The 27,845-nt window shown below is 42.1% G+C and overlaps 1 protein-coding gene across 2 annotated transcripts in view; it reads right to left on the bottom strand.

Moving 5' to 3' along the window:
* The window catches only part of bace1 (beta-secretase 1), a 118,453-nt gene that overhangs the window by 32,203 nt on the left and 58,405 nt on the right, over positions 1-27,845 (bottom strand). For both annotated transcript variants that reach the window (XR_006309361.1, XM_043676578.1), the window contains exon 3: positions 26,165-26,381. Coding sequence is in view for 1 of the 2 variants with exons in the window: in XM_043676578.1 (XP_043532513.1) it covers positions 26,165-26,381 (217 nt within the window). In the remaining variant the exon portion in view is untranslated. The remainder of the gene's footprint in view (positions 1-26,164; positions 26,382-27,845) is intronic.

A 27,845-nucleotide genomic window follows, 5' to 3' on the forward strand; every position in this document is an offset into this window, starting at 1 on the left:
CACAGACGAATGAAGGAGATAATTGTATTTGATCATGTTTAATTTTAAATATTGTAAATGTAATTTAAAATGCTTTTAGCCAACACATCTAAATAAATTCCAATCTTTCTGCAGGACTAATGACCAATGTACATAACTGATCAAACATAACAGACTAACCAGGAAAGACAAGTCTGTCACATGTGGTTAAGTTCTGTTATTGTTGTATGTATTTATACTGTGTAAGCTATAAAGCTGTGAACATTGTAACATTCAGGGAACACGCAGCTCCAAGGCTTTGCTGCATCTGAATTCCATTCTCTACTCAATTCAAGCCTACCCGGAAACAAATGGGAACTTTGGCCAAGTTTTCAAAGGGTCATACAAAACAGTTCAAAGGTCGCTGAAGAAGGGTTCAGGATCCACGGAGTGGTTGGAAAAAGAGAGGGGGTGAGGAGCAGGTTCTTTGCAGAGAAGTGCAGTGCTCAGCTCAGCTATTGAGAAGTTACTGGATCTTGCGAAGTTGGGGCTTAGGAAGAAGAGCAGCTTACCAACTTTGTGCAGTTCAGACTCAGGACAACTGAAGGCTGGAATCAAACTCAGGTCCCTGGCGCTGTGAGGCAGGAGTGCTAGCCATTGTACCACCATGTTCTGATCCCAGGGAGGTAGCTCCAAAGGTAGGTCTTTGACAGATGAGAATTGGAATATCTTGTACAGGTTAAATGAGATTTGGAGAACCACAGTTTCATGACTGCATGAGGTTGAGGGAGTTGATGAAAAATACAAGCTTTTGACTACACTGCGATCTAATGTACTCTGTGAAGTGCTCAACTGTGCAGGATGGCATGGTGTCTCAGTGGTAAGCACTGCTGCCTCACAGAACCAGGGACTTGGATTCAATTCCACCCTTGGGCGACTGGCTGTGTGGAGTTTGCATATTCTCCCTGTGTCTGTGTGGGCTTCCTCCCAGTCCAAAGATGTGCAGGTTAGGTGGATTGGTCGTGGGAAATGCAGCCTTATGGTAAGGCTTTGGGTGGGATGCTCTTTGGAGGGTTGCTGTGGGCTGAATCGCCTGCTTCTACACTGTAGGATTCTATGTAAAAATCAACCACAGTTTGTCTATTACCCACATTTAACTTAAATGTGGTTGTCTGGTCTGAGACCATAATACATTTTCCTTCTAACTTGAAACAAAGAAAGAAAACTTCTGCATGACTCTTACTGAAATGTTAACATAACTGTACAATTATTATTTTTTCACTGTAAACAACTCGGGAGAATGGTTGAAGCATCATGAAATTATGCAAACAACAACAGTTTACCTGCATGCTTTATTCACGGTTTGATTGGAGCTTTCAAATAAATATCTGTAACATTGAAGGTTACCATGGCAGAATTCCAAGTCAGCTTAAACGTGAACTTCAGATTCCAATTCTATGGGTTCACTGAAAATTTCCACCAATATTGTTTTGTGAAGTTTCTTTCATTCAAAGGTTTTATTTATTCATTTACGGGATGTGGATGTTACTTGGAAGGCCAGTAATTGTTGCCCACCCACAAGTGCCATTGAGAAATGGGTGGTGAGGTTCCTTCTTGGACCACTGTACAGGGAAAATACACCAGGGAGTTCCAGGATTTTGACCCAGTCAAAATGATGGAACAGCAAAATAGTTCCAAAATAGGATGGTGTGTGAGTTGGAGAGCAATTTGCAAATTGTAGCGTTCCCATGGGTGTGCTGTCCTTGGTAGAGGTGAAGATTTGGAAAGTGCTACCAAAGAATGCAATTGCACTGGGGTGGGGGGGGTTACAAAACAAATTCACCAGGATGTTGTCTGGGATGGAGCTTTTCAGAGATGAAGAGAAGCTGGATAAGCTCAAGTTGTTTTCTTTGTAGAAGAAAAGGTTGAGGTGGAAGTGGAGCGGAGGGTGGTGCAGCCTGATAGATGTTTATGACATTACGAAGGGGCCTGAACAAGGTGAATAGAAAGCAAAAACAGCAATTGCTGGAAAAGCTCAGCAGGTCTGGCAGCATCGGTGAGGCTATGGAAATCAGAGTTAACGTTTCGGGTCCAGTGACCCTTCCTCAGAACTTGCTCGGATGGAGTCAGAGGGAAGTGGAGGGGAAACCATGTTTCAGTGGGATGAGGTTGTTCTAGTGTTGAAATGTGTGGTGCTGGAAAAGCACAGCAGATTAGGCAGCATCCAAGGAGCAGGTGAGTCGACGTTCATACCCAAACACATTCCTGATGAAGGCTTATACCTGAAACGTTGACTCTCCTGCTCTTTGGATGCTGCCTGACCTGCTGTGCTTTTCCCGTGCCACCCTTTTCATCTCTTGACTCTCCGGCATCAGCAGTCCTCACTTTCTCCTCCTTCCTGAGGGTTGTGCCAGCTTGGCTGAATTGAAGAGTTAAAGTTCCTTGGTAGAAATCCAATGAGCTGGAGGATGTGGTGGAACTAGGGGGTGTAGGTCAGCTCTGAGCCAGTATGTGGCGCTGCTGATGGAGACAGAGGTCAAGAGGATGCTTATGGCGATACATGACACTGAGTGTGGATCTCAGGATGCAGCGAGAGCAGCTGTCTGAGGAGTGTTGTACGTCATCGAGATACCTGAGATCCCTCGTGGACTCAAAATGCAAAGGATGAAACTTCAGTCAGAATCCACGTGGGGTGAGTCTGAGCTGGGGACAGTTACTGAGGAATGAGATATGGCTGTGGAAACGAATTTTGGCAAAGACTTTGTCAAATACTAGGAGAGAAAACGAAAGTAACGATGGCGAGCAAGCAGAAAGGCTAGACTGGAAATCCTGTCAGAGAAAGGAGCAGAACCTCTCTGAGGTGGAAGAGATCTGACAGTGAGTTAAACACTAAAATAAAACAAATCACTGTGGATGCTGGAGATCTGAACTAAGAACAGAAATTGCTGGAGAAACTCAGCAGATCTGGCAGCATTTGTGAAAAAAGCAGATAACATTTCGAGGTTGGTGACTCTTCATCAGCATGAAAATTCTACATCTCCAATTTAATGGAATTATGTAGTATATTGCAAATTTCTTTTGTGCAACATAGCCACTGTTCTTCAGTTTATGCATCTTTCTGATTAGCAGCAGAAGAGACAGTTGCTAACTAGAACTAACCAGAAAGCTACATAAACAATTTAAGAAGTGACTTGTAGCTTTAAATGGACATGTGATGAGGTTGTTATACAGAAAGAAGAGACTAACTTGTTAAACAGCTTTGAAATCTGGGAAGAGAATGGAAAGGATCAGTTCAACAGGTAAAGAAACAAAGGATGAAGCACCCTCGAGGGTTAATGAACACGGAAATTTGTTGGAAGTAATTACAAATAGAGAGGCTGGTAGATTATATCTTAAGACAAAATAGACTTCAATCGGAAGTGACAGAGAGAAGATTTCAGGCAGAAGAGAGGGAGAATATCAGTGTTGGAAGCCGACAAGGAAATGGTGTTTTCACAGAATCATAGAATCCCTACAGTGTAGAAGCAGGCCATTTGTCCCATTGAGTCCACACTGATACGCTGAAGAGTGTCTGATCCAGGCCCACCCCTTTACCCTATCTGTGTAACCCCACACTCTCCCATGGCTAATCCACCTAACCTACATAATCCTGAACACTGTGCAATTTAGCGTGGTCAATCAACCTAACTTGCACATCCTTAGACGTTTGAATAATGTATAGATTAAATAAAGGACCAAAATAATGGAAAAATTAGTGGATAAGTAACATTGAAATAATAACTGGTTTTAAACAATGTTAGGGTCACACAGAGTTTTCACAGTATGGAAAAGGCCTTTCGGCCCATTGTATCTACAGTAGTCACCAAATATCTATTTATTCTAATCCTATTTCCCAGGACTTGGTCTGTGCCCTTGTATGTTGTCACCTTACAAGTACTAATCTCAATACTCTTAATTGTCTCTATCACCCCTGTAGACATTGAGTTCCAGATACACACCATCCTCTGGGTTAAAGAAAACCTCAAATCTCCCCTAAAACGCCTGCTCCTTACCTTAAAATTGATCCCTGGGTTTATTAATCCATCTACTAATAAGAGATCTTTTTCCCTATCGACCCTGTCCCAGCTCCTTATAACTTTATACACCTCAATCAGGACCACCTCAGTTTTTCAGGTTTGAAGGATACACAAGCCAGCCTATTTTTTCATCTAACCAACCTATTCAAAGATGTTATTACACACCTCTGAAGCAGGTGGAACTTCAGCCTATACCTCATTTCTAAATCACTCTTGCCCAGGCAACATTAATCTCCTCTGCACCCTCTCTACTGCAATCACATCCCTCTCTACTGTAGAGACCCGACTGCACACGGTGCTCCAACTCTGGCCTAACTAACTAACATTCCCAGCAAGCTGAATGCATGCATTGGTTGCACAGCATTCAGAGATAGTCGTGCAGTGCAACAATACGCTGCATACAAACAGACATTGCAGCGATCTTTGAGGGACTGGCACATATTGTACACTCAGAGAGTTTCAGGTCAACTTTGTTTCTGTCAGATCAATCTCAGTGAGCAGCACCGAATAAAATCACACAGATTCAATCAGAACATCATCGATAAATAATCCCAGCTCATACAATTCCATACTATTTTATTACTTTTCACAATATACAACCAATTATAAAAATAATAAAAACTAAAACCAAACCTAATTCAATTCACTGACTCCCACGCACTACTACTGAAGCCCAGCTGGGTGAGATGAGGCATAGTCCACAGAGAAAAAGAACAAAGCTACCTTACTCCGATAATAAAATACCTTACACAATAGCACAAATAAAAACTTAGAAATGAACTTTCCACTGTGGGAATTTATTTCTCTCTCATCTAGTTTCTTCTGTCCTCAATCTTTTGCCCTCAGTTTCTCTATCTTCCCCCAGCACCTGATGGATTCTCTCTCTCTCTCCCAGTTTGTTTTATTCTCTCTCCCTCATTCTCTTACTCTCAGGACTTAAGATGTTTGCAAGCAATTACCATTGGCTCTGACACCATTATTCCACAACCAGCAATATGTTTCTATATAATGGGTAGGGATGGGTACTTGAAGGGTTGGTTTGAAGACACCATAGCCAGGATACTGTACGTGAATACACAATGCACATCAGGACCATATCTCCAGAGTTGCCAACAGCAACACTTTGGACACCATAGTGATGACTCCCACCTAGAAGAATGGTATGGGGAATCCTCAGTACTGATCCATGGATGACAGCCATGGTTTTCACTTACTTAGACTCTGATACACCTTCCCTTACCCTTTCCAGTTCTTTATCTCCCATTCCTGAAAACCCAACACGTTTGGTCATCTGCCCCATTATCTCCATGAGGTGCCAGTGTCAAATGTTGTTTATGAACTATTGTTGGGATGTTTTACTGTACTAAATGTGTTAGATAAATGGAAAATGATGAATACAAAAACAAAACAATTTTCATTTATCCAACTTTCCTGGTTCCATCTATTTTAAAGCTAATCTGATGAAAGTTTAATATCAGTTTGCCACCATGAATAAACATCTCCAATATCTCTTTGCCAATTATATAATGCTTTAATTCTCTCTTTGATGTTGAGCTAGGAGTCTACTCTACAAGTTCATTTTAAGCATCTAATAGTTACTCTTTGAAAGAGTAATCAGCCATCATCAAAACCAATAGAATTTGAGTGATTGTTATGACCGGACATTGATTGAATAATGGCTTTTAAAACAAACTTTTATAGCAAGTAAATTTATTTTATTGACCAACTAAGAGTCTAAAATTATCTAGATGTCAGAGTCAGAAGTCCAACTAAGCTATCTTCCCAATACAACAACTTATCTTTCATTACATGAAAGTGGTTCATAAATTGTAAAATATTGATTCTAATGCAGAAAATCTAAGGATAATAATTCACGTGAATTTGTCAGTTTAGAGGGAGCTGTTTGTCCACATTTGTTGCATACAATGCTCCTAAACTTGCCCTTGTAACTTCTCTAGCTTCTAATCTGCCTTCCTCGGCTGCTTTAGCAAGAAACCTTCTTCTGTATCTACTGTATTTATTCCTTTCATTACTCTAGAAATTGGATTTTGTCTGTCTTCATCGTATCTTAATGACAATAGATTTAGCTTCTTCCATTTCTGCTAACATTTCAATGATTGTTGTTTAGAATTCACAGGATGTGAATTCACAGGATTTGCTGGCTAGGCTAGTGTTTATTGCCCATAGAGTAGTTAAGACCAACATCTAGGCCAGACGAAGTAGGATGGCAGATTTTCTTTCAGAAAGGACATTAGTTTTTACAGGAACAGGCACAAACTTAGCTTTTTTATTCCATGTGTTATCGAATTAAAGTTCCACCATGTGCTGTGGTGAGATTTGAACTCATCTTCCAAAAAAGCAGCATGGGGTTTTAGAGTACTAGTCTAGTGAGAGTACCATTAAGCCAACACTGGCCCATAATACCTATAAATCTAACATTTGAAGCACATTGGATTCTCTTTACTGATTTAATCACTTCTTCTGTACTAAGTATAGGTGGTAATCTTTAACTTTTCATTGTGTTACTATTGCTAGCTTCAACTCTGCACATTCAAATATAAAGATACAAACCTACCAACCAATGAAACATGGTGGAATGCCTTTGTTGAATGGAATTGCTGGGTGATACATTAATAGTTATTTCACAGTCATCCCATCATTTCTCACTTCCTCCATAGGGTGATACTATTAGCTTTAAAAACAACATTGCCTCCTCTTTCTCCAGAGCGGTCCTGTCACTTCAGTTAGCCTGTTACAACCAACACAGTGGGATGTTTTGCAGCACATTGTCAGTGTCCTTATATCTCAGTGAGAAGCCCTGGGTTCGAGAACCACACCTGGGGTTGTTAGCTACAGAAAGAACATTCATGATGTGGTTCAATAGCTGATAATCAGTCTTGGAATCCCATCAATATTCCCCAAAAGGGGAGAAAGTATATGACCATACACTTAAAAATAGTGAATGCACTACAAGATAATGTTCCCAAGTACATGTCTGAAAAGCTATAGGATGTTTGTGAGCATGTCCAATATTGGTTTCAGCGCATGGGGACAATATCTCCAAATCCTGATTTTAATCAGAGTCATAGAGCATGGAAACATGGAAACTTCAGTCCAACTAATTCATGCTGACTAGGCATCCTATATTAATCTAGTCCCATTTACCAACATTTGGCCCATAGCCCTGTAAACCCTTCCTTTTCATACACCCATCCAGAACCTTTTAAATGTTGTAATTGTACCAGCCTCCACCACTTCCTTTAGCAGCTCATTCCATAAATGTACCACCCTCTGCATGAAAATGTTGCCCCTTAGGTCCCTTTTATATCTTTCCTCTCTCACTTTAAACCTATGTCGTCGAGTTGTGGATTCCCCTATCCTGGGAAAAAAAGACCTTGGCTGTTCACCCTACCTGTGCCCCTCATGATTTTATAAACTTTTGTAAAGGCCACCCCTCAGCCTCCAACTGAGCTCCAGAGAAAATAGCTCCAGCCTATTCAGCCTCTCCCTTTGCTTCACCATAACGCAGCAGAACTGCTAGGCATTGAACTCTGGAAGTCCCTCCATAAACCCGAATGCTCTTCCATCACTCGGTCCTCCTTCAATTACTCCTTCCTCTCTAACCAAACATTAGTCACCTGTCCTAATAACTATATATGACTAAGTGCCAAATCTTGCTTTTTAATACTCCCATGAACTTTTATTTATTAATTTATGGGATGTGGGCATCACTAGCCAAGCCAGAAAGCTAGCACCAAGGTGCAGCAGGTAATCGGGAAGGCTAATGGAATGCTGGCTGTTGTTTCAAGGGGGTTGGTGTATAATAGTAAGGAGGTCTTACTGCAACTATACAAGATGCTGGTGAGATCACATCTGGAGTACTATAAGCAGTTTTGGTTCCCTTATGTAAAGGAAGATATTATTTCATTGGAGATATTTAAGATGATCCCTGGTATGGAGGGATTGTCTTGTGAGCAAAGGTTAAAGAGGTTGGGACCCTACTCTCTGGTGTTTATAAGAATGAGAGATGATCACATTCAGACACAGGAGACTTGAGGGACTTGACAGGGTCAATGCTGAGAGGATGTTTCCCTTCATGGGAGAGACTAGGACCAGAGGGCTTGGTCTCAGAATAAATTTAAGACTGAGATGAGGAGGAATTTTGTCCCTGAGATGGCTATGAGCCTTTGGAACTCCTTGCCACACAGAGCTGTGGGGGGGAAGACTCCTCGTATATTTAAGGCTCAGATGGATAAATTCTTGATCAGGACAGGAATCAAGAGTTATGGGGAAAGGCAGGAAAGTGGACATGAGGAATATCAGATCAGCCATGATCCCACTGAATGGCAGTGTCAGCTCAAGGGGCCAAATGGCTTGCACCCGATCCTATTTCTCTGGTCTTCTTATTACAAAGTTAACATTACTTTTCTGCTGGTTTGGCTTCAAATTTGATACCAATGCTTATCTAGCACATAATAGATATCTGTAAAACTCACTTCCTTATCCATTGGCCATACTTCCCAAACTGGGCTCAGCTCCTGCCATATTCAGTGATCCCAGTACAATGGTATAAATCAATAGCTGAGCATTCAACACTCAGAAAGGAGAAAAGAAAGAAAAACCTTGTATTTGAATAGCAACATTCACAATTGCCAGATGGCACAAAGTGCTTTATCACCAATGGAGTGCTTTTGATATATAGTCACTGTTGTACTGTAGGATGCACAGCAGTTATTTTGGGCATGACTATTAGTAATTTCTGTGGGGTCTTACTCTGTTTAGTTTCCCACAGTACTTTTCTTTGTGTCCATTGTGTCCTGCAAAAGTCTTTTATTTACAGCTTCGTACTTTCACATTTGCTCACTATCCATTCCAATTCTTTCCACATAATCATGTCACTGATGCCTCATACCTCATTAAGCATCTTCATCACACGTCCTCCCAAACTAGATTCCTGAAGGCTGCCTCCTAATTGGTGCTTCTGAGGCAGCTCAGAGAATGTGACAGCCTCTCTATTTTGAGAGGCATCATTTTAGAAAGCCAAATAGACTGATGTTTTCTAAGTGAAACCTTCTGCCTTGGATGGCCCACCCCTACATCCAAGATGACATCTCCATAGAGCAGGTGCTGCTCTACTACTGGCAGAATGCCCACGAGCCTTGCTAACTTTCTCAAATTGGAGCCTTAAAATTGTATATTGGCTGCCTACCACCAGTCAGCAGGCATCAGATCCAAGTCCCAGGCTGTCCTGAGAAATTTGCCTGAGTAGACAAGCAGGAGGCTGGAAGAGCACAGCAAGCCAGGCAGCATCAGGTGGTGGAGAAGTCAGCGTTTTGAGTGTAATCCTTCTTCAGATCCAGAGTTCAATATCTGTGTTCTTCCAACCTCCAGCTTGTCTACTTTAGATTCCAGCATCTGCAGTTTTTATTGTTTCTGGGAAAGTTGCCTGGCAAGGAGTCGGGAAACAGCTCCTGGCTATTTTCCTTGCCCTCTTCCCCATCACACCAGACTCATCTGCTGGAACAGGGAACATTCAGGCCTATATTATTTTTGCTAACTTCCTCTTGACTTCCTCAATCTGCCTCAATGCGTGAGGGCAATGAACATGGTCCCATGTTAATTCGAGTCTCTGAATGCACTTCACCTACTTTAAGGAGAATGGGTTAAAAAAATAAACAATGTTCATTTGTTTTCCACCTCTTAATCCAGAGAGAGGAAGCCAAGTAACCATTATAGGAAAACGAACACACGACAATTCAAATAGAAATGTCAACAGCAGGCAAATGTTAAGATTGATATTTGCGAGAAGTAAGAGTGATACAATCAGCCAACTGACTGAAACGCATGCTGTTGTTCACATGTTCAAGTCAATGTGGGTCACTCCTAATGAGTGGCATTTGATTTCCCTGGTTTGTAACATCAGGAAACATCAGCTGCTGTTTCAGAACAGCTGATTGCAATACACATGCACACACACACACATATACACAAACACACACACACACTTTTAGTGCAAGCCTAACAATTGTTCGGGGGAAGATAGCCAGATCCACTTCTCCACAATTTGATCCCTGCATTCTGCTTCAAGTAACAGGACTGGGAAATTTGATTTGGTTTCTATAAATGAAGATTACCCTACTATAATTTTATTAGTGAAGCGACTAATTCCTAATAACTGGGATTAACTGTTTTCACATCCCCACAAAAGGTTATTAATTATGAATGAGTCATGAATCCAATCTTGTTTATTTAAATATTTCTTCTATGCATCAAAGATTAAAACTTTGCTCAAAGAATTTGTTTCTCTGTTAATTTTCTTTTCCACTATTTCTGAAGCTGCTGATCTTGTGTGGCATGTTATTAAAGAAGCAGAAAATCTATTCCCCAGCACTTCAATCAAATCCTTCTTCTTCCTGTTGTGGGTCAGGACAGAAATGTGCAGCAGGCTATCCATCCTGGACAGGCTTTGGGACCAGAACGTGATCCTATCCCGATCTGAAATGCACATACTTTCATTAAGAATGGCCTGACATGATTAGGTTTTGGATCCCCAGTTATTTTGGTTTGTTTGATTAGAAACAGGCCCTTTGGCCCAACCAGTCCACACTGACCCTCCGAAGAGTAACCCACCCAGACCCATTTCCCTCTGACTAATACACCTAACACTATGGCAATTTAACATGGCCAATTCACCTGGCCTGCACATCTTTGGACTGTGGGAGGAAACTGGAGCACCCGGAGGAAACCCACACAGACAGTCGCCTGAGGCTGGAATCGAACCTGGGACCCTGGTGCTATGAGGCAGCAGTGCTAACCACTGAGCCACCACGTTCTTCCCTACCTGAAGACCTCAACCACTTTCAACTCTGAATCATATCCCATTCCAAAGACCTGTTCACATCATCAAGGCTGAGTTCAGTCCAGTTCTGATGAAGGGACACTTAACCTAAAACATTAACTCTGATTTCTCTCCACAGATGCTGCCAGACTTGCTGAGCTTCTCCAGCAATTTCTGTTTTTGTTTCTGATTTACAGCACCTGCATTTCTTTTGGATTTTGCATAATCAAGGCTGACAGTGTGGGTGCAGTGCTGACAGGAGTCACATTGTTGGAGGCACTATATTTCAGATGAGACGGTAAAGCAAAGGCCAGCCTTGTCCTGTGTAAGGTAATACATGTGGGAGCCATTTAATACACTGCAAGCTCTAACAAACAGCCCTGTGATAATGGCCAGATAACATATTTTAGTGATGTTGCTTAAGGAATAAATTCCAGACAGGACATTTCAGAGCATTTCCCTGCTCTTCTTCAGCACAGAATGTAAAAACTGGGAGCAAGAGTAGGCCATTCAGCCACTCAGATGTACTCTTCCATTGGATACGATCATGGCTGATCTCATCTCAACATCTGTTCCACTTTCCTGTCCACTCTCCACAACTCTTCAACCCATTACTCATTAAACATCTTGTCTATCCCCTCCTTAAATGTTGCAATGTTCCAGTATCCACCATGCTCTGGGGTGGTGAATCCCACAGATTCATGAGTCTTTGAGAGAAGTGATTTCTCCTCATCCCTGTTTTAAATCTGCTATCCTTTATCCTAAAAAAAATTGCCGATTGCTCCACATGAGGAAACATGTTTTTCATGTCAACTTTGTCAGTCCCCTTTAGCAAAGAGTGCCTTGACATTTTTCACAGTCGTCTGAGAACTGACAGAGCCTCAGTTTAAATTGAAAAAGTAGACTGCAACATTCCCCCAGTATTATATTGGGGCATTGACCTCAAGCTTTTAACTTAAACTAGAGATATTTTTCTAACCAACCTGCTGTGCAATAATATCACATATGCCTGCATTAGGTGGGGCCTGAGCTTGAGAACTCCTGGTTCAGAGGTGACCTCACTACCATTGCACCACAAGCACTCTTCTGCAAAGAAGATCCAGAGAGGGACTTGAATTTTCTGATTTGAAAGTTAGCATACTGCTCAATGGCTTTCAGCTTAAATGACAGAGATTGTGAAGTTTTTTGAAGCAAAGCTGTGGAGTTTCTCATCTGGTTTCCTGTCTAATACTTATCCTTCAATTAACATTACTAAAACAGATTAGTTTGCTATTACCCAAATGCATTGATATTTTTGGGAGCTTGCTGTGTGCAAATTAGCTGCCATGTTTCCTATTTTGTAATGTTGACTACAATTCAAACTAACTGAAGTGACTGTTAGGTATCTTGCAATATCCTACGATTGTGAATGGTGCCACATAAATGCACAGCTATCCTTTATTCTATTACTTCCACCACAGAAACTGCTGACACAGTATAAACTGCAGATCAAAACCAGTATCCCCACAATAGCAGCAGTGGGTAAAAACTCAGGGGTTAGCACTGCTGCCTTACATCACCAGGAGCGCTGGTTTGATTCTACGATTCCACCCTTGGGTGACCGTCTGTGTGGAGTTTGCATGTTCTCCCCGTGTCTGTGTGGGTTTCCTCTGGGTGCTCTGGTTTCCTCTCTTTGTCCAAAGATGTGCAGGTCAGGTGGATTGGCCGTGGGAAACATAGGGTAGGGTCTGGGTGGGATGCCCTATAGGAGGGTTGATTTGGACTTGATGGGCTGAATTGCCTGCTTCCTCACTCCACTATGATCTGAGGTAGTAAGAACGGGAGCTGGTCCACTCCTGTTATGCAAGAAAACAACTGTTTTGTTGATTAAACTAAAAGTGAATGGGCTTCACAAGATCGAAAAATTATGAATATATTTTTATATCAGCTCTGTTCTTTCTAGTCGTCATGATTAACTGTTCTATAAATAAAATGGAATAAATGATGGTAGGAAATGCTTACTAAACTCCAACTTAATTGAAAGCCTTGAGATATTATAAATGGAGCAAATTCCTAATGAACTACTTAGTAAGTAAACTAGTCCCGAGGATCTTTTTACGTTTTTAAAGTAACTGTTTGCATTGGAACCTTAGGATGAGAAATAAAATTGCAAATTAATACATAGCATTTACAGCACTGAAACAGACAATCCCCGCAGCAGTAACTATACCCCATAAAGTCTCCTCCTTTTTCTCTCTCTTCTATCTGCTTATATTACTTTCTCTTAAGATCTGTGCATGCTATTTATTTTAATCACCCTTTGTGATAGAAAGTTCTGCATTTTCTCCACATTCTTGAGTTATGAAGACTTTCCTGAATTCCCAACCAGAATGATTAAATGGAAAGAGGCCATTCAACCCATCAAGTCTACACCGACCCTCCAAAGAGCATCCTAGCCAGACCCAATCTCCATCCTATCCCTGTAACCCTGCATTTACCATGGCTAGTCCAACTAGCCTGCACATCCCGAAACACTTTGGAGTATTTAACACAGCCAATCCACCCAAACTGCACATCTTTGGACATGGGGGAGGAGACCAGAACACTTGACAGAAACATAGAGAATATGCAAACTCCACGTGGTTGCCTGAGGCTGGTATTGAACCAGGGTCCTGGCACTGTGAGGCAGCAGTGCTAATCACTGTGCCGCCCAAAGCAAAGTAAAAACTATTCCAAGAATGTTCAATACATGCCAGATTAATACCAAGCCTGGGAGCAAAGATGAAAACAGTGCAATGTCTCAGGATAAAGAGGCTGTAACTGGGAGTGAGGAGGAGGATGTGGGGGGAGAGGCACAGTGGTCAGGCGAGATGGGTTGGCCTGTTCCCAGATTGAGGGGCTAAGATTTCTCTCCTTGCCTGGTTGAATCTTTTGCCCTTGCAAGTGAGAAACTGTGAGCTGTTGTGAGCAAGTGGTTGGCTTCCTGGGAGTTATTGTCATGAATCAGTGACAGTGTTTGCTCATGCAGTGTAGAATTAAACTAACGGTGGCTGAGGAATCTTGACCAAGCGCAATGCTCACTCAATGTCAGACTTCTTGATACTCAGTCTCAGACAGGAAACCATCTTCATTATTGGTGATTGATGGAAATAATTGCTTGCCAAGCAAGCTCAGACCATATATCTGTCTCTTTCACTTTAGGAAAAGGCTCCAACTTGATATATATTCTTATTAATAAAATAATTACAGCTGTTTATTATATTCCAATTCTGCATGAACAGCTAAGTGCATTACTCTCACCTTGTCATATGAGATGGACAGCTAAATGGGTAATTTCACTGCTGTCAGCCATAGTAGCGCAGATAGCTACATGGGTCCTTTCAAGCTGTTTAGGCAAATAAATAGAGCCCTTTCATGCTGTCAACTATGATAGCACGGACAGCTAAATGGGTTGCTTTTACTCTATCAATTTTTGACAAAAGGCAAAAAAAATTGCCAGCCCATGCCATTTGCACAACCACAGGCAACCCCATTTAATTCATCGCCTTGCAACTCTCATTAAAATGTAAAACCAAGGTGTGACCTTCAAAGAAAGCAGACAGAGAGAGCCCTGAATCCATCCCTTCAGTAAATTAGTTAGGTTTATGAGACATTTGCAATATTTTTCCTTCTTATTTGCACAGCCAGATTGCAAACTGAAAATACACAAGGACTAAATATGAAATAAGATTACAAATATCATCATAAAAATGAACAATTCTGTAAACAGATGAGCACAAGAGTGAAAGCCAGCTCATTAGAATCCTGTTCAATGCACATTGGTGCACCAGTGTTCTGGCCAATATTTATCCCTCAAATAACACTGCTCAAAAAAATGTATCTGGTCATTATCTCATCTAGATAATGACTTAGCTCAAGCTGTTTTTATACTAATGTTTATTTTAGATTGGAATTAGTGTTGCAGGCATTGAGAGCTGACTCCTGTCGTTTACACTATTGAGTCTGGTCATTCGATCCTGAGCGTTATCACATTTCTGTTCGTGGGTGTTGGTTGTGCTCAGAATTGTCTACGTTGCCACAGTGACTACATCTCAACAAATATTTCAAATCGCTGTAAATTTCAATAGCATTTCCAGACCATCCTTACGTTGTCAAATGCATTGTGTAAATACACTTTGCATTCGGCAAACAAAAACAGAAATTGCTCAAAAAGCTCTCAGCAGGTCTGACAGCGTTTGTGGAGTGAAATCAGAAGGGGGGGAGAACATGCAAAATCCACACAGTCACCCAAAGGAAGCTATGATGTGTAGGTGCTGGTGTTGGACTGGGGTGGACTAAATTAAAAATCACAAAATACCAAATTATAATCCAACAGGTTTATTCGAAAGTACAAGCTTTCAACTAAACCTGTTTGACTATAACTGGGCATCATGCAATTTCTAATTTCACCCACCCAAGGGTGGAACTGAACCCATGCCCTTGGTGCTACAAGGCAGCCATGCTAACCACCATGCCACCAAGATCCAGTAGTTTATTATATTTAGCATGAATTAAGAATTGAGGGGTCCACGGTTAGTCATGGGGACTGGTTGTCCTCACTGAGAAAAGGTGGTGAAATGTCCCAAGACAGTGGTAGAAAGTGCATGTGGCAGGGAGGGTTATTAATTTGCAGGGTTTGGGTGGGTGAAAGTCACTGAGAGAAGATGTTACTTGCATTTGCGAGAGCAGTAGACAACTGGCATTGTTGGGAGGTGGGTGTCACAGCAGAGTCAAAGTGAGTATGAGGTGGCAGAAAGGGGCACTTATTCTTGCGGAGCTCAGCAGGTCAATAATCTTGTTGATTGGTGTTAGTGATCCCGCTGCTGCTTCAGACCGTTGTGCCTGTCTTTGACACAACGCACGGCTAAGGGTCAAATATGGCATCAATGGCTGAAGCACTTAAGGTCCCAGCTGGCGGACATCTGATAGCCTAGGAGTGGTCATGAGGAGGCGTGGCTCACGTGTAATGAGATAAGCAAGAAAAGTCTCCAGGGCCTACAGAAGGAAGCTCTCCATGGAAGTCCCCAAAATTGACACTCAGCCAATTTGATTGGAAATTGAGCCCTGTCTGAGGATGGGAGCTGGGAGGGTTGCTGGGCCTAGACATAAAGGGGTGCTGTGAAATCTTTACAGTCCACCACACAGGGCATCATTTGAACATCTCAACAGAATGCTGGCACCTCCAACAATACAGCACTCCCTCAGGACTACATCGCTGGGCCTTCCTAGATTATACAGTGGAGCAAAATTTCAACCTAAAATTTACATCTCACAGAGTGATAGTATTAGCCCGCGTGATATGCAAAACATTTTGCTAAATAATAATTTATCATTTCTAATTTTCCCTACTATGCAGTGATATAGATCCACTGAGCAAATCTAGTGACAACATTGCTGGAAATGCTACAGTAATAAATGAGATTGATTCGTCTGTGCTGGCATTCTTCATATTGATGTTATTCCGAGAAAGCTCATTGGCATTTGCTGACAAGTTCAATCACAGCTTCACGTATTGTTTCTGAGCAGAGAAGTGGAATTAACTTTCCTCATGTGCAAGTCAGATAGGAGCGGAGCTGCCACTTTAGGAGTTCATTAACTGCATATTAACCGCATGAATCAAAGGAACCTTTATATTTGTATCTGGCTCAGTCTATTTCTCAGATAGTGAGACTTATTATGCTCCTATTACTGAAATCTGGACTTCAATTCATTCGTGTTTCAAAGTGATTCCACTCTATCCACTATACAACTTTATCCCATGCTACATGAAGGGGAGATGATGGTGCCATAGCTAAATCACTGAGTTTGTAATCTACAGGCTCAGATTAACATTCTGGATAAATAGGCTCAAGTCCCACTATGTCAGCTGGGTGGTTTAAGTTGAGCCAGTTATTTTAAAAATCTGGAATTGAAAGTGTGTAGTTTAGTAATGGAGACCATGATAAACATGATATTTTGTTGTAAAAACTCAACTGGTTCACTCATGTCCATTTAAGCAGGGCCATCTGCCCTCTTTACCTGTCTGGCTGCAGACTCATAGCAATGTAGTTGACTCTTAATGCTTTCTGAAGTGGCCTGGGAAACCACTCAGTTCAAAAGCAGTTAGGGATGGGCAATAAATGCTGACCTTGCCATGGACAGGCAGGTAAAAATGAGAAAAAGAATAATTGGATTTTAACTTAGGTGACAAACATCTCGTCTCACCCTTATTCTCCACTTAGAAACAAGACAAGAATTTCACTATATCTTACCTAGCCGTGAAAACAAGATTTCTGAGACATCTTCTCCTTATGAATACCTCTTGTACCACACCTTCATGTCTCTCCTTTAAAATTTTAAATGCCATTATTTGGTGCATTCTCCATGGCAACACCTCTACCAATCACAGTTCATTTACCAACCAATCAGTACTCTCCTCTCATCCATTATAAATGTTGTCTTCCTGTTACTTTGGTAATTCTTGTGTCTTGTCCAAATGAGTGCAACATTTAAAGGTTTGACAAATGTATATTTTTTCAGGAATATTTAGAAATTTCTATTTTATTGATAATCTCAACCTGCTGCTTGTCATCACAAGATCATCACTGTTTTCTTAACACAGCCTCTGCACCAAATGTCTTTTCATACTTGGTGATTTCAACTCCCTTGGCTGGCATCCCATCTTTCACCGTTTGTGAGTCTGAGCTCGTCTAAAACCTCTGCCATCCTTCCCCTAACTCGCATCAATTCACCCACCAGCAAGTTGGTCATCAATTGACCTCCACTAGCTCCCAATCCACCAATGCCTCAACCTTAAACATCTCACCCTCCTTTTCAATCCCTCAAAACTAAACTGCGACATATTCAGGTCAGACCTGAAATCTATGCACCTTATCCCATCTGCACTTGATGAGATGCAACTAATAGTCACAGATACAGCAGTACATTGTCAGCAGCTCATCTGGCTACAACTCTGAAAAAGCAATCACATCAGTGGTGGATTTCATTAGAATTTCCAACAATAATATCTCAGAATCACCCGGGAATGGATTAGTGCAGTTTTTGCTGTTAAGAGTGACAAATGTCCTCAGATATTCACAGATTCATTGTTGATTCTGTGGTCAATGGTGCATGAGTTTGTTTGTTTGCATATAGCTAATTTGCCTGAATTTCCATTCCTGGTGATAGTACAATTGGGATTGTGTTTGAGTTTATATTTGCCATTGCATCCATTGCTCAGTCGCACTTCTAATTGCAGTTCAAAATCCACTGATACAGTTTCACAGCTTGTGTTTCAAATTCACAGTCAGGACTCAATGGCTTCCTGGCAGCCTCCCAACTACCACGCCGAGCTCCTCCATACCTCTGCTGCCCACAGTTGTGATTTGCATCAAGCCCTGTTCGCTTGTCACCCCCTTGCTAATTGATGGACACTGGCTCCCAGTCTGACAGTGCTGTGGTTAAGAAACACTGAACATTGTTTTAAACACACTCCATGGCCTCATTCTTCCCTGTCTCCAAAGTCTCCCCCAGTACACCACCATTTCTGGCTCCCTGGTGATCCACATCCCCACAGATGACTTTTTATATCCACTCACACGATATAGGTGCCATTAGCTAGGTCATTTATTGCCCATCCCTAGTTGCCCAGGGGGCAGTTAAGAGTCAATCCCATTGCTGTGAGTCTGGAGTCACATGTAGGCCAGACCAGGTAAGGATGGCAGTTTCTTTTCCTAAAGGACATTAGTGAACCAGATGGGTTTTTCTGACAATCAACAATGGATTCATGGTCATCATTAGACTCTTCATTCCAGATTCTTTATTTGCAAAATGTGGCATGTAACAGCAGGAGAAGGGTAGGGCAATTGTAGGTGATTTGGATGCAGACACAATGGGGAAAGATCTCCATTTTCCAGACTACTAAATTTATGAAGAACAAAATTATGATTTTGCATACAGAAGAAGGAATTTTTCCCCATTAAGTCCGGACTGTGAGCAGGTCAGAGACTGCTTGCGATTATACTGACTGCCAAGAGCTCTTCTATTCTGTAGAGTTGTCTCGATAAGCACAAAAAATATTAAAAATTTAACGACTGCCAAGAATCTCTGTGCAGCAATCAATGGCAGCCCTCAGTAAGTAGAAAGTATCCAATCTAAAACTGATTTTCACTGCGCTGATTAAATTGTAAAAGTGAATTAATGCTTGGCCCTAGCTACTGAAGAAGCGCTCTGCATATTAACATCTGAATTGCTGCATAATCAGAATTAGTATCATGGGGTGGGGGGAACCATCATCACATTTAGTGATATCTCTCAGGCTTGTTTGGGTTCCACAACTCTTCCTTAAAAGAACACTGCCCTGGTGCAGTTGTGCCAAGTCTCTTATTTTGTTTATTCGCCAGTATGCCGTGTGTTTAAATAAATCACATTAAGGCACATTGATCTCCTGGCCCATCATTGTGACAATTACAAACACAAGTTGCTTCTTTCCCAGATACATATAAGTTTGTTAAACTTCTTTTTCACGCAGGGCAGGTTCACCCATCAATCCTAACCTTTAGTGGTTTCCAGTCGCTGAACGATTTGATTTAGAATTCTCATCCTCAAATCCTTCCATGGCCTCATTCCTCCCTATCTGACCTCCTCTGGGAAAATCATGCTTCGCCAAATCTGGCCTCTTGCTCAATCTAACTCCTCCTACTCCACCACTACCTGTCAAGCCATCAGCTACCTCAGCCCAAAAGGCTAGGGAATTCCCTTCTTAAACCTCTTAGCCTTGTAACCACTTTATCCTCCTCAGCATCCATACTTCCACAAGAAATCTAGGGGCCACCAACTGCACTGCCCCTTCTTTGGCTCAAGAGGCAATAGCTTTTGGTTTGAATACACCTCTCTAATGCACCTTGGAGTGATTTTCCATATTAAAGGCATAAAATTGATCTTCGTGTTGTAATATTCCTTCGAGATATTTCTGACAAAAAGCAGCCCAGAAGCTCAATTGTTGACATCAACAGCATTAAAAGTGCTTATGGAGTACAACACTCCTTATTCTTGATATCACTGAATGACTTCTCAGAAAATATTTGTGTTCATGCTGAAATGCAAACAGAAATCCAGGCTGCAAAAATATGTGTGAATAATGAATGAATGAGACATCAATATGCACAGAAACGTAAATAAATTCAAATAATATGTGCGGTAATTCAAATAATGCAGTTCCCCTTTAAATTGAAATTGGTTAGTGCTTTGTTTTCTCCCTATTTGGCCCATTCTGGGATAAGTTAACACATGGTTTACAATCTGCATAGTTGAGCTCAATCAGAACACTGCTGTTGCGATCTTGGAGTATACCGATTCCAGTTCTCACAAACTCGCACCAGCACCCAGCCTGGAATTGCTTCAATACAAAAACTCTCACCCTTGTTCTCCCCGTGCCTTCACCCCTCGCTACCTCTGGAATCATGTCTGTCTAGAACAGGACAGCCCAGGAACAGGTCTTCTGGCCCAAAATCTCTAAAGCTCAATGTGTCCTTCTAATTGTGGCCATCCCCGATATAATTAGTCCAGAAGTGACGAGCATGCACTCAGCTGCCTGAGTCTTAAGCATAGGATTTGCCTCTTTCTCTTCTCTTCTCTTAAGATGCTGTTTAAAACTTGCCCCTTTGACTACACTTTTGGTCCTCTGTCCCAATATCTCCTTACATGGCTCAATGCTAAATTTGCTTGATTATGTGGGATATTGTGTTGCACTTAAGACACTACATAAATGCAATTGCATTTTTTCGACATTAGTGTTAAGATAATACCAAATTGAAAAGTCTAGGCCATAGTGGCACATGTCCTACCTGTCCATATTCCTTCCCACCTGTCCGCTCCACCCTCCTCATCGACCTATCACAGTCACCCCCTATCTGCATCCAGATAAAAACAATGATTGCAGATGCTTGAAACCAGATTCTGGATTAGAGTGGTGCTGGAAAAGCACAGCAGCATCTGAGGGGCATCAGGCAGCATTTGATGCCCAAAACATCGACTTTCCTGCTCCTTGAATGCTGCCTGAACTGCTGTGCTTTTCCAGCACCACTCTAATCCCCTATCTGCCTCCACCTACTTCCCTCCCACCTACCTTCCCCCCGCCCCCAACCCCCTATTTATCTCTCAGCCCCATTCCCCCTCCATATTCCTGATGAAGAGCTTATGCCCGAAACATCAACTCTCCTGCTCCTTGGATGCTGCCTGACCCGCTGTGCTTTTCCAGTGCCACACTTTTCAACTCTGACACATGAAGAAGGTTGAGTATCAATTTGGCTCAGATTCATTGCAGTTCTTCCATGTAAATAATTTGGTTTCTACGTAAACTCACCATCAATCTCAATATGGCTTTACACTGGCATCTTGGTTCATGTTGAGCTAAGAATGATAGGATTCTCATGATGATGGCTATAAAGGTCCTGTGTGAACTCCGTTTCCACAGCTCTAATATATTTCTTATTAGATACAGCACAAAACTGCCCTTAATGCAGCAGAAAATTGGCAATCTCACACAGAGAACACACAGGATAGATAGCATGGGAAATAAAAGCTCCATTCTGTTGCAGTAGTGATATGCTTCCAAGATTAGACATTGGAACAGTACAGAGGGAGCTTTTCTGTGCATAAGATAATCTTACAGTGGTTAATGTTGACTCTGGGTTGGGAGGAGGGACTGAAATATGAAATATTCTTCATGTCCTCCCCAGATGAGCACAGGCACAATAGAAAATAATCATCTCTCTTCTGTCACCAGATCATAGGCAACCTTTCAGCTAAGTGCTTTGCATTGTACCTTCCCCTAAGGCTACATTAGCTGAAACATCAGTGTATGATCTGCAGTACAAGATTGCCAGTTCAATGCGGGAAACACTCATTAGAACCTGATCCAGTTCTTCCAGCACTACAGCAGGGGAGGAAGGAGAGTATTGGTGTCAAAAATCAACAGATCCGCATGTGAGGAAAGCTATTACAGTCCCTCACTTTGCTGCTGTGGGGTATCAAAAGGAAAACTTGAAAGACACATACACAAGTCCAGTCTGCAACTGAGCACTCGGACACTTTCAATGAATGCAAGGAAAACCTTGATGCATCTGAGCAAATGTGGGGCGGGGGGTGGGGAGGGAGTATGTCTTGGAGTGCTTTATGTTCACAACAGGTCAGGTGTCTCAAAGAGTTTACAACAGGCTTGTCCACATGTTTTTGTGTTACTGTTGTGCAGCTCCTCAAGATATAAATACTAACCATCTCTCATGATTAATCATGTAATTAAATACACAGTTAGAGTCTTTCTACAAGTTAATACAAAAATGTGAGATGCTGCATTTTGGAAATTAGGGCAGGACTTATATACCTAATGGGAGTGTTGACGAAAAACGAGACCTTGGGAGGCAGGTTCATAGCTCCTTGAAAGTGGAGTCGTAGGTGAATAGGATAGCGAGGAAGGTGTTTGGTATGCTCTACTTTATTGGCCAGTGCATTGAGTATAGGAGTTGGGAGGTCATGTTGCAGCTGTACAGGACATTGGTTAGACCACCTTTGGAATATTATGTGCAAATTCCAATTTCCCTGCTATAAGAAGGATGTTGTGAAACTTAAAAGGGTTCAGAAAAGATTTACTCGGGTGTTGCCATGGTTGGAGAATTTGAGCTATAGGGAGAGGTTGAATAGGCTAGGGCTGTTTTCCCTAGAGTGTCAGAGGCTGAGGGGTGACCTTAGAAAGGTTTATAAAATCATGAGGGGATGGTAGTGTAAACAGACAAGGTCTTTTTCCCTGGGGTGGGGGAGTCCAGAACTAGAGCGCATAGATTTAAGATGAGAAGGGAAAGATATAAAAGGGACCTAAGAGGCAATAATTTCATGCAGAGGGTGGTGCGTGTATGGAATGAGCTGCCAGAGGAAGTGGTGGAGGCTGGTACAATTACAACATTTAAAAGACATCTGGGTGGGTATATCAATAGGAAGAGTTTAGAGGGATATAGGCCAAATGCTGGCAAATGGGACGAGATTAATTTAGGATTGGCATGGTTGACATGGACTAGTTGGACCGAATGGTCTGTTTCTGTGCTGTACATCTCTGTGACTCTAAGAACAAAATACTGGAAATCTGTAACGAAGACAGAAAGTGTTCAAAATGTTAAGCGGGTCTGGCAGCTTCTGTGCCAAATCGAGTCAATGGGTGGACTTTTCCAATTCTGGGCAAAAAGGTGATGAGGTAAGGAAATTATTGAGCTCTGGTGAAATACTCACCATCTTCTCACCACCTCACCAATTATGTTCTTGGTGAGAAGGTCCACTGTGGAGTTTCTCAACCCACCAGCAATTAAGGCCCTTACGTAGGAGATGAATGGGCAACTAAGGACCATAATGCACCAATGAGCTGCCTTCATGGTGGGCAAACACGTTGGCCAGAACGCTCCATGGGTTGTGACCATCTACTGACATCGTCACCAGTCAGGTACCAGCTTCACCACATCATCAGGCACATCTCAGACAAATGTACACTCTCCAATATGAACACTTCACGGGTGCGATGTGGAACACAGCGAGACCTGACACTGTAATGCTGCTGCCAGGCTACTTTGTAGGCAGGGACAGGCACTCACACCACGTGTTGGAACAAAGTATACCTTTGCACTTTTGGCTCACTTAAGTCATAGTCATAGAGATGTACAGCATGGAACCAGACCCTTCGGTCCAACCTGTCCATGCTGACCAGATATCCCAACCCTTTGCACTTACTTGGAAGTTCACAATATCTCTGGCATGCCTTTCTGCAAAAGGTAGAGGCCAGGCAGCTTGCCACACTCGTCAGAATTGAATAGTCAAGTCATATTGGTATATGGCATGTAGCATTGTGTCACATGACATGTAGCAGCATCCTATCTATTAAACAGAACACATGTGCTTCCACCAAACTGCCATGTCTGAAAGTCTAAGGGGAGTCATCCTTAACCTAGTCAAGGGGGACTGTAGTCAGCCAGAGTTCTGCTCCACACCGCACCTCCCCCACACCACACCTCCCCCCCACCGCACACCCACAAGTCAGGAAAGATGTCAGGAATGAGTAGGAAATACAGAGGGCGTGTAGGGTGGTTGAGAACCATTGACCATGACTCCCCAAGATATAAGAGCAGAATATGGGCTAGTCAGCCTGTTAAGACTGTTCCTGCAAGGGGAAACAACCTCTCCATACCTGTTCTTACCTAGTCTCATCTGCACATGACTCCAGACCTACAACAACGTGGCTGACTCTTAACTGTCCTCCAGGTAATTAAAGATGGGCACTCAATGTTTGTCCAGCCAATGACATCCATGGACAAAACAGAAGTCACATTTTTCAGGAAATGAGGGTTAAACACTGCAATCCAGTAACATATAACCAAATCCATACGCTTTAGGGGAAACTCACAGTAATCAGTACTGTATTATTTCCTGATAATGACTTTAGAAATTAAATCTGATAAATAAGAATTGTTAATCGTACATTTTTACAGCATTTATGCTTCTCCTAAATATTTGATGGTAGGAACATTTTTTATAGGATTGAGCTGCAGAATTAAATTCTGTGATAACATCCTGTCTAGTTCTTGTCAGAGTATGGGTGCCAATCGGAACTTAATCTGGTTGGAGTATGAGATTCTCTCTCACTGCCCTGATTCCTGTAACTGGTATCCTGCAAGAGGAAGTCATTGTTCAGCACAGCACACTCTACACTTCCTCTCTCTCCCTCACTCCACAGTCAATGGTTCTGACGTCCAAAAATAACTGCACCGTCATCAAACCTGAGGCACAATGCCAGACTGCACGCAGAACAGACTCCAAGCAAGTGCTGCTCAAGGACAGACCTGGTTTATGATATCGAGCTGCTGCTCCTCAGGGATTCCAGGCAGAATTGTGAAGTTGCTAAAAAGTGAAAATTTGTGCATAGGCAGCAGTTTAACTTTCTTTTAGTTGTTTTCAGAATGTGGATGCTGTCAGTTCACACTGCTGATGTCCAGTTGCTCTCAGAGGAGGTGATTCTACTCCTTAGGCTAAGTGGCTTGCTAGACTACTTCAGTGAGCAGTTGGTCATAGAATCCGTAAAGAGGCCATACTGTCTGCACCAACCCTCTAAAGGGCATCCCACCCAATCCCTGTAACCCAACATTTCCCTCGGCTAATTCATTTAGCTGTCATATCCTTGGACGCTATGGGCAATTCAGATTGGCCAAACCACCGAACCTACACATCCCTGGACTGTGGGAGCAAACCCACACAGACACAGGGACAATGTGCAAACTCCACACAAACAGTCACCTGAGGCTGGAATGGAACTCAGGTTCCTGGTGCTGGGATGCAGCAGTACTAATCATTGAGCCACATGCCACCTCAGGTCCCATGAAAGACAAGTAGAATATCTTAAGGTGAACTGGTTAAGTGAATCTTACAGTTTCATAGTCACTTATAATGATATCAGTTTTTCAATCTCAAACTGATGTAGCAGGATTTCAAGTCATGTTTGCTGAATCGCTGTGAGAGACAATGTAATGAAATCAGACTTTATAATTCAGATGATTTGGTCATTAAAGTGATAGCCTGCTCTCCTCAAACTGGCTGCTATATTTTCCATGTCATGACAGTGATGGCAATTCACTTGACTATAATGGCAGTAAAACACTTGGTGGGGGTGAGGTGTCCAGAGGTAATGTGTGGTAGCATCGAAATGCAATTTATATACGTTTGTTAGACAGCACCTTGCAAGCCCACAACTATCATGTTGAAGGACAAGGGCAGCTGAAACATGGCAACACCACCACCTGCACGTTCCCCACTAAACCATTCACCATTCTGACTTGGAAGTATATCACCTTTCCTTCACTGTCACTGAGCCAAAATCCTGGAATTTCCTCTTTAATAGCATTATGGGTCTACCTGCAGCTGGGCTACTTACCTACATGGACTGCAGCTATTCAAGAAGGTAGCTCACCACTCCCTTCTCCCTGTACCATGATTGAATAAAAAGTTACTTTCATTATTAGTCAAGTAGCGTAACCATTATACTGCTATCGGCTTGTTTTAGAATGACCTAATGAATTTTACTTACAACTACAAGTAAAGGTACGTATACTTTTAATGACATTTCTACCTCTTAACTCCATGTATTTGCTTTATCAATCATGGCTTAATAAATGAAAAGGGAATGAAAACACAGCGATATAAGCTTTCACTTTTTGGGTGTTATCAGATATAAGTACCAAATCATTGCAGAATACTCAAAGCTTACCCTGGCAATTTCAGCATATGCCAGTCCCAGAATCCCCTCCCAGTTGGAGCCATTGATGAAGAATTTGTCTGACTCTGTGATGGCAGCAATGTTTGCTCTGACTGAGACGTTCGGGCCGTGTGGAACACAGACGATATCTGTCCCGAGCTCCCCTTCCCACTTCCCCTGGGTGTACGGCACATAGACACTCTTCCTCAGGTCTCGGTAAGTATTGGAGCTGAAACACAAAGTAATTTGTGTATTGCAAAACAAAGTGTACATGTTAAAGAAAAGCAAAAAGTAAAGGACTAGATTTGGAATGTTAATATGTGTAACACCAATGTTGACAGAATTCTAAGGCTCTCTCTATTGTCATCTGAACGGCCTGAGTGTGCTTTAAACATTATTCAAAGACCAGAGACAATAAGGCAGAAACCTCCCAATTTCTTTTTTTTTGTCTTTTAAATAACCTTTCTCCCATTTTGGGAAGGTACGTAGAAAGCTCAATCAAAAGCTTCAGTGATTCCCATAAAATGAAGTAAAGTTGATAGAGGGAGAGAGAGACAGACACACATGACTGGTAATGAGTTTAACCTGAGGGTCACCACACCTCAGGTAAGGAGAGAGGTTGAGGAGGAGAATCCTTCATTGTAACCTCAGTGAGTGAAGAGATTGAACACATCCCGTTAACATCACTCTGCCAACTGTCCAGCCAACTGAGCTAATCGACCCCCTGGCTCAGATACTAGCCTCAGGGCTGACACAGTTTTCAAATTTCCTTTGTGCTCATCCTTCTTAAACTATTGTGACAGTCACCATTCCTGCACCAGCCATCCTTATGCTCTCTCTCTTTCGTAATTGACAATTAATTGACAGGTTAGTTGACCACTATTTTCATGACTTCTCTTCTGGAAATGCATTTATGAAGGAGCTTTACATATAGCAGAAACCCAAGATTTTTATTCCTTCAGTGTGGGTTGGATTTATAATTAGTTTCTAAAGATGAAACGTGAATCAGGTTTCAATTGTTTTTTAGTTCAAATGTGAGCCTGGCCAACAGTGTTAACTTTTTTTTTTCAAATTAAAACAGACTGCTCATTTGGACATCTGTCTACCCTACATTTCTTTGCATTTAAACTTTGTCATCAGTTTGTCCAAGAGTTACTAGAAGCAAAAGGCCAGGACATTAACAAATTTGATTAGTCAGATTCCTGGTGTATTTATGCTGGCAGATTCCCTGTAGACTAGAGTTAACTCCGGATTCAGTCATCAAGTAGTTTTGGAAAGACCGAGGTGCTGTCCTTCCAGTTTTCTTCCCTTTCTCCTTCTTTGAAGAGACATTGATGTAAACATTCTGGCTGGTGGAAGCTCTCCGAAGGCTTATACAATACTCAGGGACTTGGTGGCAACATGTTGTCCAGCTGTCCAGGTTAATACTCTGGACACATGGGTGCCTATCCTTCATAGGAACATGAGTAAGCCATTCAGCCCCTCAAGCCTGCTCTGCTGATCTGTGACTTAACTCCGTGTGTCTGCCTTGGACCCATATCCCTTGATAACCTCATCTTCCGCCTTGGAACACTTCAACCCCAGGGCATCAATGTGGACTTTGCCAGTTTCCTCATTTCCCCTCCCACCCACCTTACCCCAGTTCCAACCTTCCAGCTCAGCACTGTCCTCATGACCTGTCCTACCTGCCAAT

Source organism: Chiloscyllium plagiosum, chromosome 35, assembly GCF_004010195.1.
Source record: "Chiloscyllium plagiosum isolate BGI_BamShark_2017 chromosome 35, ASM401019v2, whole genome shotgun sequence".
In the NCBI taxonomy this organism is placed as follows: Eukaryota; Metazoa; Chordata; class Chondrichthyes; order Orectolobiformes; family Hemiscylliidae; genus Chiloscyllium; species Chiloscyllium plagiosum.